This window comes from Euprymna scolopes, chromosome 15 (assembly GCF_053919585.1).
Source record: "Euprymna scolopes isolate OS-2025 chromosome 15, ASM5391958v1, whole genome shotgun sequence".
NCBI classification, from domain to species: domain Eukaryota; kingdom Metazoa; phylum Mollusca; class Cephalopoda; order Sepiida; family Sepiolidae; genus Euprymna; species Euprymna scolopes.
The window spans coordinates 10,677,116-10,695,568 of record NC_136496.1 but is presented as its reverse complement, the minus strand read 5'-3'; the positions used below and the strand labels follow the sequence as shown (position 1 = coordinate 10,695,568).

The 18,453-nt window shown below is 33.1% G+C and overlaps 1 protein-coding gene across 1 annotated transcript in view; it reads right to left on the bottom strand.

The window, feature by feature from the left end:
- Positions 1-13,258, bottom strand: part of LOC145293721 (G-protein coupled receptor GRL101-like) — a 761,328-nt gene extending 748,070 nt beyond the window's left edge. Inside the window, exon 1 of the mRNA XM_080140164.1 lies at positions 13,013-13,258. Within this exon, the coding sequence (XP_079996290.1) occupies positions 13,013-13,208 (196 nt within the window). The 5' untranslated portion in view covers positions 13,209-13,258. The remainder of the gene's footprint in view (positions 1-13,012) is intronic.
- Positions 13,259-18,453: the final 5,195 nt, after the last annotated feature.

The following is an 18,453-nucleotide window of genomic DNA, read 5'->3' as shown; positions in this document are numbered from 1 at the left end:
GATAGCCATCTATCCTACGGCTGCTACTGATATTTTCACACGTAATTATAGCGCTCTATTACACGTCCGAGTCGCAAGGTCGTAAGAAATAGAGATACTATCTATAGTATCTATACTTTTTAATGAAGACAATTTTTAATTTTTTGCTGGAAGTTATGAAGATATTTATCGTATTCGTTTTTTTTTTTTTTAATTAGTAAATGTAATATACGGCATTCGTTTCAGTTAGATTTCATTACGAAGATTACAGTAAGGCGAACCTTGTTTTTTCTTTATAGATTTGTTTTTCGTGTTTTTATTGATTTGTTCCCCGGTAAACAGGACGGATCGTATATGAAAACCTAAATACATTTTTCAACTGTTTCCATGAATAAATTACATGAACGTAATTCGTTTGAACACCTTTATCATTACAGCTTGACATCCTACGTTTTTTGTTTTTCAGTTTAGTCTCTTCTTAAAACATATTAGCGTCTTGTCTGGCAATCTTTATCTTCAACGATTATAATTTGGTATCGGGTTATAACTTGCTGTCGCCAGAAGTTATGAAGACACAGGTTTTTGTAAAAAGAAGCGTCGAGTCGAACATACAATAAAAAATAGTGTTTACAAATACCATTGACCTTTTTTCCATTTCTTCTTCGGTTGAAGTAAAATGTAGCTCAACCCGGTATAAAAAGTCATACTTAAATTTCATTGCATTTTCCTTCTTTTCCAATATGCGCAAAAGCTGTTATCGATTTAAAACTTTCAAAGTTTAAAATTTTACTTAAAAATATTCTATGTTTTTCTTAAGTGAAAAGCACCTATATTTTGTAGTAGAACGAGGAGTTAAATTCATTGCTAACAAGACAAAGCTCAGGTTCTGTCATGCCTCTGCTCGTATTGCCCTTCGCGAGAATGTTTAAACGTCCAAATATTTGCATTTACCAAAGAAATACTATGCCCATCTTATGAACCGTATTTGATTACGAAAGCGAGAAATACTAGTGCCTACAAATAATACAGAAATAATTATAACTTCTAATTATTAAAGCTTCTTTAAAAAGCAAAAATCTTAACACTTTGTACGAAATAAAAACTAAAAATGTAAACTACCGCTTATGCAACTTTCACGATTCGTCTGTTGAACTCTTTAGATTGTTTACTGTCTGAGCCGGAAGTTGGCGTTTATAGGTTGTTAAATTCCCTAAATTTTTGCGGCAAATGTTATTAGCTCGAGTTAACAGCTTAGTAATTAAAGTTAGAGGTGGTTTTCTGAGTGTGTTGGAACATCCGGACCGGTGCGAAAATATAAGTATTTTTTTCAAGCAAAGAAAGGATGTAAAATGACTAATCCCTTCACACAAAAAAGCGAAGAAATCACTCGTAGAGAATGTCTAGAAAACCCCAACTTAGGCGATCCTCGAATTTACCTCTTTACCACACTACAGGCAGTAGCCAACTACAAAACAAAGAGCATTTAAAAACGGCTAAGCAACTTGGAAATATGTACAGGAGCAAAAAAAAAAAATGTCACAGACTGTAAGGAATTGTCGAAAAATAGAGGACAAGTAAAGTTTTAGAATATGTTAATAGAATCAAATGACTATGAGAACTATTAATCCTCGAAAACAATAAGAACAATTATCACATGTCTGTAGGTATATAAAAATATTTATAATCATACATATAATTCCAGGTTAATATTTTCCAGACATAAAGAAAAGAATGACGTTTATATAAAATTAATACAATAGAACTAAATGGCGAAGTAAGGGCAAGGTATACTTTTATTTGTTGTGCATAAGCATTAATATGTCGCTACGCATTCATGAACATGTTTCGTTAAGATAGTTACTATGGATTTTTCCAGCTATATTGCGTATTGTAACGTCAACCCCGGAACCTAAAACGTAAAAGTTTACACGTGAAAATACACAAACACACACATCTCTCTCTCTCTCTCTCTCTCTCTCTCTCTCTCTATATATATATATATATATATATATATATATATATATATACGCACACACGCACGCACACACACACACACACACACACACACACACACACATATATATATATATATATTTAACAGAGTGTAGCCATCAACAATTGTAGGTTTTTCAGACCTTTAGCATTTTTTAATACTTCAAAATATTTTTATAACGCGTTTCAAGCCTTGACAGAGATAAAATGTTTTTCCAAAAAATATATTTTTTTTCAAATATATATATATATATTTGAAAAAAAAATATATTTTTTGGAAAAACATTTTATCTCTGCCAAGGCTTGAAACGCGTTATAAAAACAAACAAATAAATAAATTAAATAAACATGAATATACATAAACGATCACACACACACACACACACACACATATATATATATATATATATATATATATATATATATATGTGCATGTTTGTGTGTACACATAGGTATATTTATATGTATATAAAAAAAGAGAACGTCTACCTAAAACCACTAACCTAGTTCTAAAACAGATCCTTTGTTTGATAAAATGCATGCCCATTGGCTGATAGGAAGGGGCACGGTGGATACTAGAAAGCTGATTGGCCAACTAGAAATCCTCAACATATATAAAAACAAGAAGCAACCACAAAATTCGCGCATAAGCCTGACGAATCCTATAGTTGTATGAAACGCAGAATATTCAGTGTAGCTTAATCGCCATATATATTTTATAAATTACTATATATATATATATATATACATATATATATATATACTCTCGATTATATATATATATACATATATATATTTATATAGTTTAGATGTCAAAATGTGGCATATCGTCTTAATGTCATCTTAAACTTCGTGAGGTTTATAGTTGGAATCATCTAACAGACGCTTTCACATTTGATTAATATGTTTAGGTGTTGCTCTTGTAAGTTTTGTAAACACATTTACTCTTCAGTCATAAAATATTAATAGTAAAATAGAGGTATTTCTCAATTTTGTTTGCTATGCCAATACTGTATTAAAAACAGGTTTTATTTGTCGCTAGTCTTCGCTTAGGATACTCATAGTTGTTTCTTAGAATTAGGTGTGACCATATAAACGTGTAGAAACTGTTACAGTGCCGTTTCCGTAGGTGTTCCGTCTGCTTTCTTAGACGCTCGTTTCAAAGTTCCAAGTAAGCGTTCCGCATTCCTGTTTGAAGCGGGTGACACCGAGAACTCGAGTCATAATAGATTTCGAATGTCTTACAAAACTTCTTGAAATCTGTGGATATAATTTGAGTCGTGCTTGAAAAGAAAGAAAGGCAAGGTTACACTCGAAATCCACTCACCACCGGCCACCACAAACATACGGACATGCAACTATGTAAAATCCTTGTAGAAAGGGGCAATCCTGGGAGATATAAATATCAGAGTTCATGGATGTCCAGAAGGCGTCGAGAGCAAACCTAAACGTACCCACTAAAGAAATAAATTGGTCAAGAGAACTCAGCAAAATAAAGAGATCCGAAGAAATTAACTCCCCAAACAGGGCTTCAGAATCGAGTGTATATTCAAAATAATGGGTAGACCGATAGAGGCATTGATCGACACTTCATCGGAAGTCTCGCTTCTCAATACATCGGTTTACAAGGAGTTAAAAACACATAAGCGGAAACTAAGGAATTTTAACTGAATATTTACTCTCGCAAACAGGCAAAGTATGGCACTAAAAATAACGGCCAATTTGCCCATAAAAATGAAGAAGGCGAAAACTTTGTTAAGGTTTTATATCACGCCAGGCTTGAATCGAGAGTTACTATTGGTCGCGGACTAGTTGCAAAGGAACCGATCCCAAATAACCTTTCTTCTTAACCAATTAAAGGGTACAGGTGTAAACATACCGCTTGGTAATAATTCCAGTAATAGAGACGTAGTAGCGGGCATGATAGGGTGACTGTTTACCTCGCTGAGGTTACTTTCGGACAGAAGCTGCGGCTTCCTCTGCTGCCAGTCATCGCGGGTTCGCTCCGTTAGACATGAGCATTGGAGGTTCAGAGCGTGTCTATCTGATGCGCAACAGTTACTGCACCTAAACTGCGCAAGCAAGTTTGGAATCAAGGTGAGAAAGTCCTGTGGCGATGGAGTGAGACTATGCCAACACCGAGGGATGAAGCACTGAGTCCCCAACTAGTTATCGTAAAGACTGACGAACTGGATGCTGCTGCTGCTGATGATGATGATGATAATGATGAAAGGCGAGTTAACCCCATGCACAGCATCGATGTATACTGTTAGAGCAGTTGCTAACAAATAAATAACAAAATAATTCACCCCAGTCAGCATCGGACCCCAGCCCAAGAAAGGAACCATGTAATAAAGGTTATTACAGTATACCCACACCAATCCACACCAAACGTATCTGTGAACCGTAAACTCCCCAGGAAAAATGTTCATCCTTCTACAAGTCTTTTTTACAAGCAAAGAAAGGATTTAAAATGACTAATCCCTTCACACAAAAAGCGAAGAACTCACTCGTAGAGAATGTCTAGAAAACCCAAACTTGGGCGATCCTCGAATTTACCTCTTTACCACACTACAGGTAGTAGCCAACTACAAAACAAAAAATCATTTAAAAACGTCTAAGAAACTTGGAAATATGTACAGGAGCAAAAAAAATGTCACAGACTGTAACGAATTGTCGAAAAATAGAGGACCAGTAAAGTTTTAGAATATGTTAATAGAATCAAATGACTATAAGAACTATTAATCCTCGAAAACAATAAGAACAATTAGTGAAGAATGATATATGAAAGTCATTAAAAAGCAAATGATTATAAAAGATAAGAATCGTAAATTAACGTTTTTTACAGTAATTTTTTTGATAAAATATTATATTAAAAATAATCCAAAAAATTAACGTTTTAAAAAAAACAGGGTAAAACTATTAAAAATAATCCAAAAAATTAACGTTTTAAAAAAAACAGGGTAAAACTATTAAAAATAATCCAAAAAATTAACGTTTTAAAAAAAACGGTAAAACTATTAAAAATAATCCAAAAAATTAACGTTTTAAAAAAAACAGGGTAAAACTATTAAACATAATCCAAAAAATTAACGTTTTAAAAAAAACAGGGTAAAACTATTAAAAATAATCCAAAAAATTAACGTTTTAAAAAAACAGGGTAAAACTATTAAAAATAATCCAAAAAATTAACGTTTTAAAAAAACAGGGTAAAACTATTAAAAATAATCCAAAAAATTAACGTTTTAAAAAAACAGGGTAAAACTATTAAAAATAATCCAAAAAATTAACGTTTTAAAAAAACAGGGTAAAACTATTAAAAATAATCCAAAAAATTAACGTTTTAAAAAAACAGGGTAAAACTATTAAAAATAATTCAGAGAAGAGAAAAATCATTTTAATAATAAGCACTGTTCCAACAACGCGACAAAATGTTATGACTTTTGCTTGTGAGAACAAAGGTCACAGAAAAGGGGGGTGAGTCAAATGTGACACAATGAAGTTCCCTTTTGGGGGAGCCGGGATTTTATACTCGCCTGTACTCGTGAGGAGGCAAGAAAGAAAGGCACCATTATTGAAAAAACATGACGGTTTCAGTATTTATTGTCAATCAGGTATGACTCGAACCATGAGTGACAGTTGCTTATAATATTCAACCAAGTCAAACGACCTGAGACCCTAGAATTCGAAAGGTCAAACGCAAAAGAACTCGTCATCGAGGCATAAAAAAAAGAAAAATATTCACACGTTATGTATGATTATCTCTTTCCCTCTCTTTTGTTCATTTTCTTTCTCTCTTTTTTTCCTCCTTATCCTTCTTCATTGAATGAAAGAGAGAATTGAATTATAATGAAAATGTTTAAAACAGTTGAGGCGTTGAACGTCGAAAGCAGATATGTACCAGTCTGGTCTGTTTACAAGTGACGACAAACGTGGGTCGACAATCACCTAATTTAAATATGCTCCAGCAGCATGGTATGTAAAATAGGTTATATATTTTGATAAAAATGCATTTGTTCGTCATTTTTATACAAGCGCATAATTCCAGCACGTGGTCCCTGCTATTTACTGCTGACGATGGAAACGCTACCCGTAACGACGCAAAGAAAACTTATGCCACTTGGTTATAGTCCACGCCATATCGATCCGTTGATGTTTCCGTGTGCCTATCGTTTGATATCGTAATATTATCTATTCCCCCGAGGAGTTGGTTTCCAATTGCAGGACGTCTCAACCAAGTCTCTCTCTCTCCAGGTAAACGGACTTTGTTATAGTAATATCAATCCTTTAGTGATCTTACGAAATTTATATGAATATAAGGCCAGGGATCAAAGTGATTGGAAGTGTTTTACTGTTAATCCACAAACCTTGCATGAATTGACCATATTTTTTATGTCTTTATCTACGATATACGTAGCTACACATACGACTGTCCATTCTGTTAATTCCTGGGTAACCAATATGGAATCTTTTATTGCCCTCTTTCATAATCATTTTCATATGACGAGCCTGTTACTATATAATATAGTGTTATCAATCAGAAAACTTCCGTATTTACTGGTCTTTTTGAATTTCCGTGGTGTGGCACTAGTAAATACGTATTTTTGTGTATCGTGTGTTATCTCTTCTCTATATAAATAAAATGAACTCATTTTTTCGCGTCTGATTTTGACCTTAATAGGATTAAAAATCAAGATATTTCATGCAAATATAATATGCACAAACGGCAGTACAATATCTGAGGTGTGTTCTAGGCTTATTATTTCTCAAATTCCTCGATAATCTTAGATTTCTATACTTTTTCTGCTGAGAAGTCACGGCCAAAATCGGTTAAGATCAATGGAAGTGGTAAAATATTTTCTCTCTTATAAATTCCTCCTCCCCCGTCACCACTTAACACCGTTTGGGGATCGTTCACAATGAACAGTTGAGAAGAGAACACCGGTTTGGCTTCGTAGTTCTTTCATGTGAAATTATTTAAAATCACTAAACTAAGCTGCAGTGGTCTGTGGCGTAGTGGTTAGCGTGCTGGACAATTCACATTATATTTTCACGTTCGCGCCGACCTACCGTAGTCGTTTTTTTTTTTTTTTTTCCTAAACAACTGGAATGGACTTTTCTTGGTAGCCGAACTGTTAACGTTGCAGATGTTTTGTTTTTTTTCACACTTTATTTTCCTACTTTTACTCATGACTCCGGGTTTGATCCTTCCTACTTACCTACCATAACATTTTTTAAAACTCCCCCCCGTCCCGGAAACAAACACTCGGGCAACGCCGGGTACCCCCGCTAGTTATATATAGTGTGACCGGAAGGTCTCTGACAATATTGCACATTATGGTCTTAAATTCACTATCGATAATAAGAAAGGAATTACTCAGTCCTCTAGAGATTCTCTCTCTCTCTCTCTCTCTCTCTCTCTCTCTCTCTCTCTCTCTCTCTCTCGGAATCAACATATTCTGAAGCATGTTCGATCTGCTTGAAGAAGTACTCTAAATTGATATTGTAATTCAGCAGAAACGTGCACAATTTCGACAGTCTCCTTTCTATGAACACGCATACTCCTTCTTCGATCCAAAGATGATCAATACAGGTTTATGGTCAGCCTGCAGTATAAAACATCCTCCGTGTAAATAAAGATGAAATACTCAGATAATAGTAAATGCTTCTGACTCGATCTGAAAATAGTGCTTTTCTTCCAGGGGCAAATATATTGATACGTGTTCAATCCTTTTTTTTTCCCGACTCCTGCATTTTATGTAAGATACAGACTATAATCTCTATGAGCTCACATCGTTAACGATTATTATATCTATTTTTTTTTGGAAGCGGGGGTTCCTGGGTCATAGTGCCTGAGGAATATATCTGACGTAAGGTTTTTAACAAAATATTTTATCAACTGCCGCCTAACATTCGAGTGTCCATTTCAATACTCTGTCTTTTTATGAGCTCATTGCGCGGGGTCCTAAGTTAGTAGATATTGAGAATGAATTGATGTAAATTTTTGCAACCCCCTCATATCTTGTCATTCTGTGAGATTTTAGGGACTCGGAATATTTTTCTAGTTGTGGTCCTTTGATGATGTGTCCCAAATGTTTTTTACTTCTATAAGGAAGTCACCTTTTCCACTCTTGTTTTTAAAATAAAAATCCTGTAATCGAATTGTGAACATATTCTCAATTTTTTTTCTGCCTTAACATGATAGTAGTATAATCCAGGTAGTTTATCGCAAAATAAAGGTTGCTCAACATAGTATCATAATTTCCGAACAAATAAAGGCTCTACTTTGACTTAGAAAAGCTAGATTTTCTAATTAAAATCAACCCTTATGAATATTAAGACAAAGCGACATGAAGTTGGTGTTCATAACTTTACAGGATATCTTTCCTCCGTTTAGTTTAGAGAAAAGTATTTTAGGGGGTAAAGTAAGTAATGGTAATCTTTTAGTACTGAGTTCAAACCCGTGGAAAAGAAGGCGGAAACATGGATTAAAAAAAAAACAACTTTTCTTAACATAGAATCAGCGTTGCAACTTTTCAAAGGGGGAAAACATTCTGGACTAAAAAGTTGCCGAAAATAAAACCTTTCCATTGCAGCTTCCCGTCAAAATAGACCAAAGATTGACCAGATATTTTCCCGATTGGTCAGATGTTGAAACTTAAAATAAGTATCAATCACCCATTACGTTTTAAACGTATTTATGTATATTCCTATCCGGTCATAAACTCTATTCAAAGGTAAATAGACATACAACCAACTCTAGATAGGCAATTACAAGGTGGACAGTCATAGACGAACACACGTATATACACATATCATATAGATAACTGTGTTACGTATATAAACACGTATATAACCTGTTATACAATCTAACCACAAGAAGACACCCATCATATATACACCTCCCCCATGTTTTACAGAACGCCCAGCAATACGTCATAGAAAACTGTCACAAATGAAAAACGTAATAAGTATTCCTAATAAATAATATTGTGATACATTGTTCAGTATAAATAATAACATCAAATTGTAAGAAACAATCTTTAAATTACTTAAGTACGGCACATTTTGATAGACGCTATTCTTTTTTGACCTGTTTCTTTCGAATGTCCCCGTATTACGTAACTTTCGCTGACTATTTTGCAGTAAAGAACCGTTTCATAACAAAATTACTATAATTTCTTTTCATACTATTACAAGCATGATCATATATTATTATAATGATATTTAAAAACAAGACTGTTTGAATCAATATGGGGGTTACTTTTATATTCTTTCCCAGCTCGGATCTCGCGAATTTTACATTTTTATAGCATCTTCACTTTCAAAAACTAAATTTGACATTTAGTGAAAGCATAACTTACGGAGCAACTGAGAAATAGTGTAGTGAATAATACATAACTTACCTGGGTGTAGCTGCCGGAGGTGAGGATGCTCTTCCAACAGCCAAGAAGAACAATAGCCTTTTGGTTATTTATACTAATAGAACAAGGTAATTGTTATAAAAACCTTCCTCCATTGTGAAGAGTAACTTCATTCTTTTTTATGGTACTGTGGTTACAAGACCTGTGAAGAAGGTCGCGAAGAAGATTGTATTTTTTTTCGCAACTTCACTTCAGGTTAGCTACTCTCAGTTATAGGATTTTTTCCCAACAATAACGAGCAATGTTATATAGAAATTGCAAATATTTGTTTTGTTGTTTTTTTTTTTCATTTCTATTTATGGATTGATATTCTGTAATTTATATTCAACACTAGTTTATTAATATTATTGGACCTTGCGTTTAGGTGCGATTATTCGCTCATTGATTTCGTCCGAATTCCGTTCCTTGTTTCGATACTGACAGCTGTGCCAGCAATCGGGTCACGGTAACTGCTGTAGCAAAATAATTTTCTTACTAATCAAAATCGAAAGGCAACTTGAAAATAACTGATTTTTAAAAATTTATTTTGAGAAGTTTTAAACATCATTTATTTTCCCTGTCTTTTCAAATATTTTCAATCAGAAGAGCAATCACTCCTACGCTGGCATAAAATAACAAAGCGATGGCTCAAAATTGTAACTGTTCTTATATCTCGACTTTAATACATTCTTGCAACAAGAATTCTACATAACCGAATAGATCGCTAACCATAACCCCACATCTCATTATCCTCTATTTTCTGCTCAGATTATATGAAATGGCAGTTTTTTTTGCTCACATATAAGTCACTTGGCTTTTAGTCAGTGGAGATATTAACACGTTTACTCGAAAGTTTATTAATTAATGTGGCCATAACTTATATAGAATATCAAGTGGTTCTCAATATCAGACTATCATTTCCATTTCAAGAGATAATTACTTTTTCCAAGTGAAGAAACCGACTTTTGAGTGGTCGAACTATGAGTCAGATATATTTTCATCACAATTCCGTTCTTTATAAGACATTGTTGAGCATTACATGCATCGCAATACATGTTCAAATGTGTAAATTTGTTCGCTTTTAAATTAAATTAATTTTTTTCAACATTTTAATATCGCATTCAACACCAGATTTCGAAGTTTATTCTGAATTTTGACAGCTAGAAAGAACGATTTGAGCGGCAACTCCCCATATGTGACAGCAAAACTCCATCTTGGAACATATCTGACGTCTATATGGATAAGTAATAGCATAAGTCCTTTCTGGAGCCTTAAAAGTAGTGAACCATTTTCTCGTCTGTGCTTTGTAAAATATTGTATGCACGCTTTTTCTATTAGGTCTAGAGTAAAAACAGTGGCGAAGATATACATTCATATTCATTGATGGAAATAACGATAAAAGTGTTCGTGGTGGAAGGCAAACATGTTTTTTTATAAGTATTGAAAGGGACGCACAACTTTTTCCCACATTCGGCCGCGTTAACTATCTCTTCTAATATATAAAAGACACTTTACGCGCGTGCGCAAGTTGAGATTTTTTTTAATTTTCTTTCTTTGAAGATTTTAATGCTAGGTATGGACAGCCAGACCAGCTGCTAACATTGCCCATCTTTTTATTGAAACCAACCGAGAGCTCTTTTTAGTATCCTCGCTGTTCCTTTAAATGCAATTGTCTGGATCTCTTTTTCACTTGGTTCACCATGAATATTAGTTAGATAGAACTTCAAGTTCTTCTTCATAAGCCCTGTAGCACTTATAATAACTGGTATGATTAATATCTCCCTAAGATTCCAGTTTCTTTTCATATCATACATATGACCTCGATATTTTGTATGCTTCTCCCTTTCAGCTCTGTTCAGTCCTCCATCATTAGGGACACTCATTCGACCAATGTTGCCACTCTTTCTGACTTATTCCATATAACTATGTTAGGTTTGACATCAGCATTTTCAAGGTAAGTGGCTGTAGGGATTATATGATCGTAATGTATATAAGTCATTTCCCACTGTTCTTTCAGGTCGATGTTCCCAGGACTTGCTGCTACACGGGATGTTTAATCTGTGTGTGTGTATGGACTCCGAAACAGCTAGACCGATTTTTATATAATTTCACAGAAATATACTTAATGCCTGGAAGTGTCCTTAAATAAGTTTTCCATCGAAATGCCTCAACTCGTATCGAAAATCGTTAATCGATAATCGATTAAAGCAGAAATAGACGTATTTTAAACAGAGTTAGCACCGTGGAACATCGTATATCACATTTAAAAAAAAAATAATCAGCATATAAACAAAAAGGTCTTCCGTATTAAATTAATCATATGTTCTTTGATAAGACAGGGGCGTGTTTGAAATGAATGTTTCGGCCAGGAAAACAATTGGATCATTATACTTGATTTTCGAATTTTCAACTTTAATTCAAACCATTCGATAAAAGTATTTTAATAAACTTAAGAGGAGATTCTCCGATAAATAAAAGATGTTTCACAAGGCCTAAGAAGGGTATGAAGGATGGGGGTAAGGGTAGGAGGGTCGTGACAATGAATGTTTCTGTTCCGAATTTTGTATTTTTACATTATAATTAAAGTCATTATATGAAAATAATTTTATAAAATCTAGAGTAGATTCTCTACGGTGTATATATTTACAATGCCTCCCCACGGGACAGAGTTAGACACCAGGGTCGTTTTTTAACGTGGAGAAAATATACAAAAATAAAAATTGTCTCAGTCGTGAAGGACTGCTCCTCCACTGAAAGAGAACATGAAATGGAAGTGCAGCATCTGAAGAACAGATACTACACTTTGATCTTGGCCTAAAGAGCCAAGTGCGCTCTACGGTGTATCAGGAACTAAATCACTGTGGTAAGACATGTGACGACACCACAACGTAATATTAGGAAAATTTACAACATTGCAAGGAAGAAAAACGGGGGGGAAATGAAACCAAAAAACACACTGAAGATGGAGTATACCTCTGAAGTATATTTGTTATAAATTGCAAACAAGTAAAATATTTGTTTATTTTACTAATATTACGTTGTGATTTGGCTTTCAAACGCACTTGATGCGTATTTTATTTGTTTCTTTTTTTCCTTTTTTTTCTTCCTTGCCATGTTGTAAATTTGGAGAAAAGAAGTCTGTAAAGAGTCGCACGTTTTTTCTAGCGGTTGTATTTTGAAATATTTGAACTGAGCGTAGGCAACGCAGGAATAACGTCAAGGATGAGATGAGAATTCATATAGAAACGTTTTATTTCTCCATATTTAAAACATGGCAAGGACGAAGAAAAGGAAAAAAAGAAACAAAACAACATACTGAAGATGGAGTATACCTCTAAAACATATTTGTGATAAATTTCAAACAAGTAAAATATTTGTTTATTTTCCTAATATTACGTTGTGATTTGGCTTTCAAGCGCACTTGATGCGTATTTTATTTTATTGAAATAGCTAAGTAGCTTTTTTCTGACATAGTATTTTTAATATAGTGTTTTAGAGTCATATTCATGGTTAGGTTAAATTATAAATGAAATTATATAGTTCATTTATAATATTAATTTATAAAAATTTCAAGCCACTATTACCGGCCGATTAGTAGCGTCAAACACTTTTAGGTAAACAAATATCTAAGGACTTACCACATGTTTTAACGCTCTCATCTCGTCCATCGTTACACTCACTGATGCCGTTGCATTTTAAGGCTTGTGGTATGCAATTCTTATTATCATCGTCACAGTGAAACACGTCGTCTGATTGGCAAGGGACCGAAATATTGGCAAACACTACCGCTGAAAAAGAAAAAAATAGAAAACGTGTATTAAACATTAAAAACATACCTTGAAATTGTTGATTTATTTGCTTTAAAATTAATAAGTACTTAGAGATTGAAGTACCCAAGATATTCCTGCTCCCATATATATATATATATATATATATATATATATATATATATATATGTGTATATATATATATATATATATGTGTGTGTGTGTGTGTGTGTGTGTGTGTGTGTGTGTATATATATGAACAAATTATTAATAAAACATGTTAAAAACATCTTGAAAAAGAGTTGAACTCATTCCATTTGTGATTTTTTCCAAGGAATTCTGCCTTTTGGATAATTTTGTACCATTTGGAACTTACCTGTTGGATTGGAAGTTTTTAATTCGACCGTGTTTGGATTTTACCATTCTTGGATTTTTTACCCTTCACTGGACTATCCATTCATATGAAATCTTTTTATCATTTCTTCTTTTACCTCCTATTCCCCTTACCTCACCCTTTTTTTAACCAAATAAGATCTGTGACTTACTTGTGGTTTTATGAAATACTTGTACATGCAAAATCCGATCACGCATTTTGCTAATTCCTGCCTTCTGGTGAGAAGGAGATTATTTCTTCGAAACTCCACCGATTAAGGACTATCCACTTATCTTGTGCTTCCTTTTTTAAAATTAAATATGTTTTTAACTCTTTTTCAAGATGTTTTTTAACATGTTTTATTAATCATTTGTTCATATTATAAGCTCTATTTCCTTTTCGGTGTTATTGAGCTTTTACATCTGGTTGACATTACTTCACTTGTAAATATTAACTCTTTAATATTTATAATATATTTTAAGTTTACCATTTTGATTACCTTGGTAAACTTATTGTAATTTTTATTTCTTTATATATATATATATATATATATATATATATATATATATATATATATATATATATATATAATTATTATAGTAAAAAATAATTATGACAGCCCCTTTAAGAAATTCATTTCTTATCGTTGAGCACTTTCAGTTTAATTAAAGTCGGTCAATTTAGCTCTTATGCATAGATCATCGTATAACGATAGGCCCACTATCTGATTGACGTAATGAACATTTAAAATGTTTAAAAAAATCAACGCTATTTCACGCGGTTAATGGTAGCCGAATGGATACAGTCTCCGCTAATCGAGCCAGAGATGTCTCGTGGTGCGGGGTTCTAATCGTTCGGCTGGTGTTAATCGTGACACCCTGCAATGAAGAATCCCGAAAGGATGAAACACTAGTGTCTGTAGGTATTTAATTATTATAGTAAAAATAATTATATATATATATATATATATATATATATAATCGAATACTATAAAAATCATTCAGACTACAGTTATCTTGAGTGTTATTTGATGGATGTAAGCTCTGACCTACATGTAGTATGTCAAATTCGAAATCCTTCTAGTCAACCCAGAAACTTCCAGGAAATTTCGGAATGAACCCTTTATTTAATCTATCTGGGTAGCAGACTCTCATATCGTCAGACATAACTGGGCAGTAGTTCTAAAGAATTCGCAATTGTACTTGTCATCCGCCCTGAGGATTGAAACTTCGCTTTACTGAAGAGTGTTACTTATTACTGAATCTAGCCAAGTAGTCTATCAATTATATCATACGTCTTTGCGGAAAATGTAGTATAAATATTTAAAGCCTTAAAGTTATTTTTTCTTTTAGTGTTAAAACATTGCAACATATTACAATAAACCAGGTCTGTTTTTTAATTAAACGTTCCTATTTTTTAATAAAGTGTTCAAGAGCTATAAAGATTGGTACAATTAAAACCTTGGATATTTTGTGCTTACGAATTTATTTTTCAAATACGTTCCTATTTTAAAATAAAAATGTTCAAGAGTCATAAAAACGGGAGTGGTACAATTAAAACCAGGGACACATTGGTTTTTTTTTCAAATTTATATTTCTAATAGGTTCCTATTTTTTAATCTAAATGGTTAAAAGCTACAAAGATGGGAGTGGTACAATTGAAACCAAGGGCAATTTGTGCTCCCAAATTTCTTTTTCGTTTTTTTTTTACAGGGTGGTCACCACTTATCAAGGCCCGGAAGCCACTCAGGGATAAGGGTTATTGCAAGTACAGTACATTCGTGTGGAGATTTAATGAAGTGTTTATTAAGAGGGCGGTTCATTAGGAATTCTATTCTAGCACGTTCCTATTTTTTAATCAAAATGTTCAAGAGCTATGAAGGCGGGAAAGGTGCAATTAAAACCAGGGATATTGTGTGCTTCCAAATTTATTTTTTACATAGCCACCAACGTCATAATTACACTGTTGTCAGCAATGGACGATAGGTGTGCATGGGCGTACAGAGTGCGTTCTATTATACAAAAGTAAAATCGCCTAATTATTTTAAAATTAAAAAGTTGAAAGGCCATTAAGATGGAGTTTAAACCATTGAAAAAAGCCACCGTTTGTGCTCCAGAACTTTTTTCTACGTAGTCACCATCATTTTCAATGCACGTTTGCGAGGAATTTAATAACAAATGTCTAGTCCTGATGCACGTCCATAATAGAGGTCACTTACTTAGAGTTCTTCATCAGTAACAGAGAGCTGAATCATTCAGGTCATGAATGCATTAGTATCGTCATTAAAATGTAATTTACAATCTTTTTAATCCATTTGGCCGGATCTAAAAGAAAAGCCGTTACTTTTGAAACGCTTCTCCAAGTTTTAACAAATCATAAAACATTCACATTTTCCATTTAGATAAAAGACTAAAACTTGCATTAATAATGCATAGTCAGCTGGTATTATTTTCAGGCTAATATAAATAATATTCAAATATAATATGTAGACGGCAGCATAATGCAGAGGTAACGGAAAGACACAAACTTGAGTAAATTAAGTAAGTCTTATTAATACAACGACAGATACATGTGTATACATTTATATATTTCATACACACATTTTTTTATATTTGTACCGTGATTACCTGTGTCAGCTGGTCTGATGGAATATACGTGTTCTATAATATTTGGAGATAAATGTCATCATCTAATGTGTTTGATTTTGGTTCAAACGCGCTTCTGTAAACAGTAACACATATCTGATTAAGTGATCTTTTCGGAAATATTATAGGACACGGATATTCCATTAGACCAGCTAACACAGGTAATCACGGTATAAATATAAATAAAATGTGTGTATGAAATATATAAATATATACACATGTCTTTGTCGTTGTATTAATAAGACTATTCTTCATTTACTTAAGTTTGTATCTTTCCGTTACCTCTGCATTATACTGACTTCTACATATTATATTTGATGTATTTGTAGTTGTATTGATAAAACTATTCTTCATCTGTTTCAGTTTTTGACTTTCCGTTACCTCTGCATTGTATGACATTGCACTTTACATATTACATTTTACTACTTTATATACAATGCTTCAAGTAAACTACATTAGCATCTTAAATAATATTTTCTTGTATTGCCGTGCCTGCATAGGCACGAATAACCGCAACTAATATAAACTAGGAAACAGCTACATCTGTAACACGTGTGTTTTATTGTGAGAACAAAACTTCGTCTGGAAACTATATGGAAGCATTCCCATCCCATTTCGACGCATTATTTTTATATATTTGGCACGAAGCCCTAACCTGAAGAGTTCATTTTCGGCCTCATCCGGAAACCTTCTCTTACTTAGCATCTATAATTCGTTCTTCCTATTAAACGAATGTTGCCCTTTCTCTATCACCGAATTCATTGATTGCCATGAGAGAAAAAAAAAACACATTTCATATTAAAATAAGTTATTTCGTCTGTCTCCCCTGGGGGACGTGTAGGCGCCTTGCTTGAATACAGTTGGAAGTCGAGATCGAAGCTCAATCGATAATTCTCTACCCCCATCCACATGCGTTTCCTGTGGCAACTTCATTGATTCTCTCTTTTTTCGAAGGACCCGTCAAGCTCACGCGAGGAGTTCGATTTGGGATTGAATATAAATTTAGCCACGATGATGCATATATGTACAAGTATCAAAGAAGATCAGAGTAAGAACGTACATATCATAAGCCAGATTTATAACGATTAAATAAATATGTATGGTAAAATCACGTGTTTATCTATATATATATATATACATATATATGTATATATATATGCATATAGATATATGTATATATATGTATATATATATGCACACACACATATATAAACGTATACATATATATACATATATATATATGTATATATATATATAGTAATTTATAAAATATATATGGCGATTAAGCTACACTGAATATTCTGCGTTTCATCCAACTATAGGATTCGTCAGGCTTATGCGCGCATAAGCCTGACGATCCTATAGTTGGATGAAACGCAGAATATTCAGTGTAGCTGAATCGCCATAGATATTTTATAAATTACTAACTAGCTCTACCTACGTATTGAGCACTTTTGAAGTAAATACTTAAAGTTTACGCATAAATCTATACTTTCGTATATTAAATTTATGTGAATAAATGAAGTATATATATATATATATATATATATATATATATATATATATATATATATATATATACATATGAGACTCTCTGTACTAATGATTCCAGAAAAGATGAAGCTCTACTGTCAGTAGGTATTAAAAACAATAATAATAATAATAATAATAATAATAATAATAATAATAATAATAACACACACATATGTATATATATATATGTGTGTGTGTGTATGTGAGTGTGTCTTTGTGTGTGTATAAGGTCGTACTCGGTTCGTATATACCAATCGTTATGGATAAGTAATATTCGTAACTGGCAGAATGCGTCGGTTACAGAATTATTTACGCTGTCCAAAATTGTGCTTTTTAAATTTTTTAAAGTAAACATCTGAAGTATATGTGATTAAATTTTCAGTAATAACATTATTTTACAGCAATAACATCATTTCACTTTTTTAATAGCAATACAAAATATTAAAATATAAGACATTGATTGTTATTTTAAATGCAAAATGCAAACACTATTTATGGAAAATGTCTTTTAAATGTTCCCTATTGAAGCTTCGCATATTTCTGCTCTTTCCACAACATTAATCATGACAGATTGCAAAAATTCTGGATTGCGACTTATCCTTCCGCGAGCTGGCAGACCTCAAAACGTGAAACCCAACGTCCTGCCAGAATTGAAGGAAAACACCAGGAACGAAATAAAGAAATTGAAATCGCAATCCAGAGTTTCTGCAATCTGTCATTAATAATGTTTTGTGCTAAGCTGAAAAAGGGGTAACATTAAA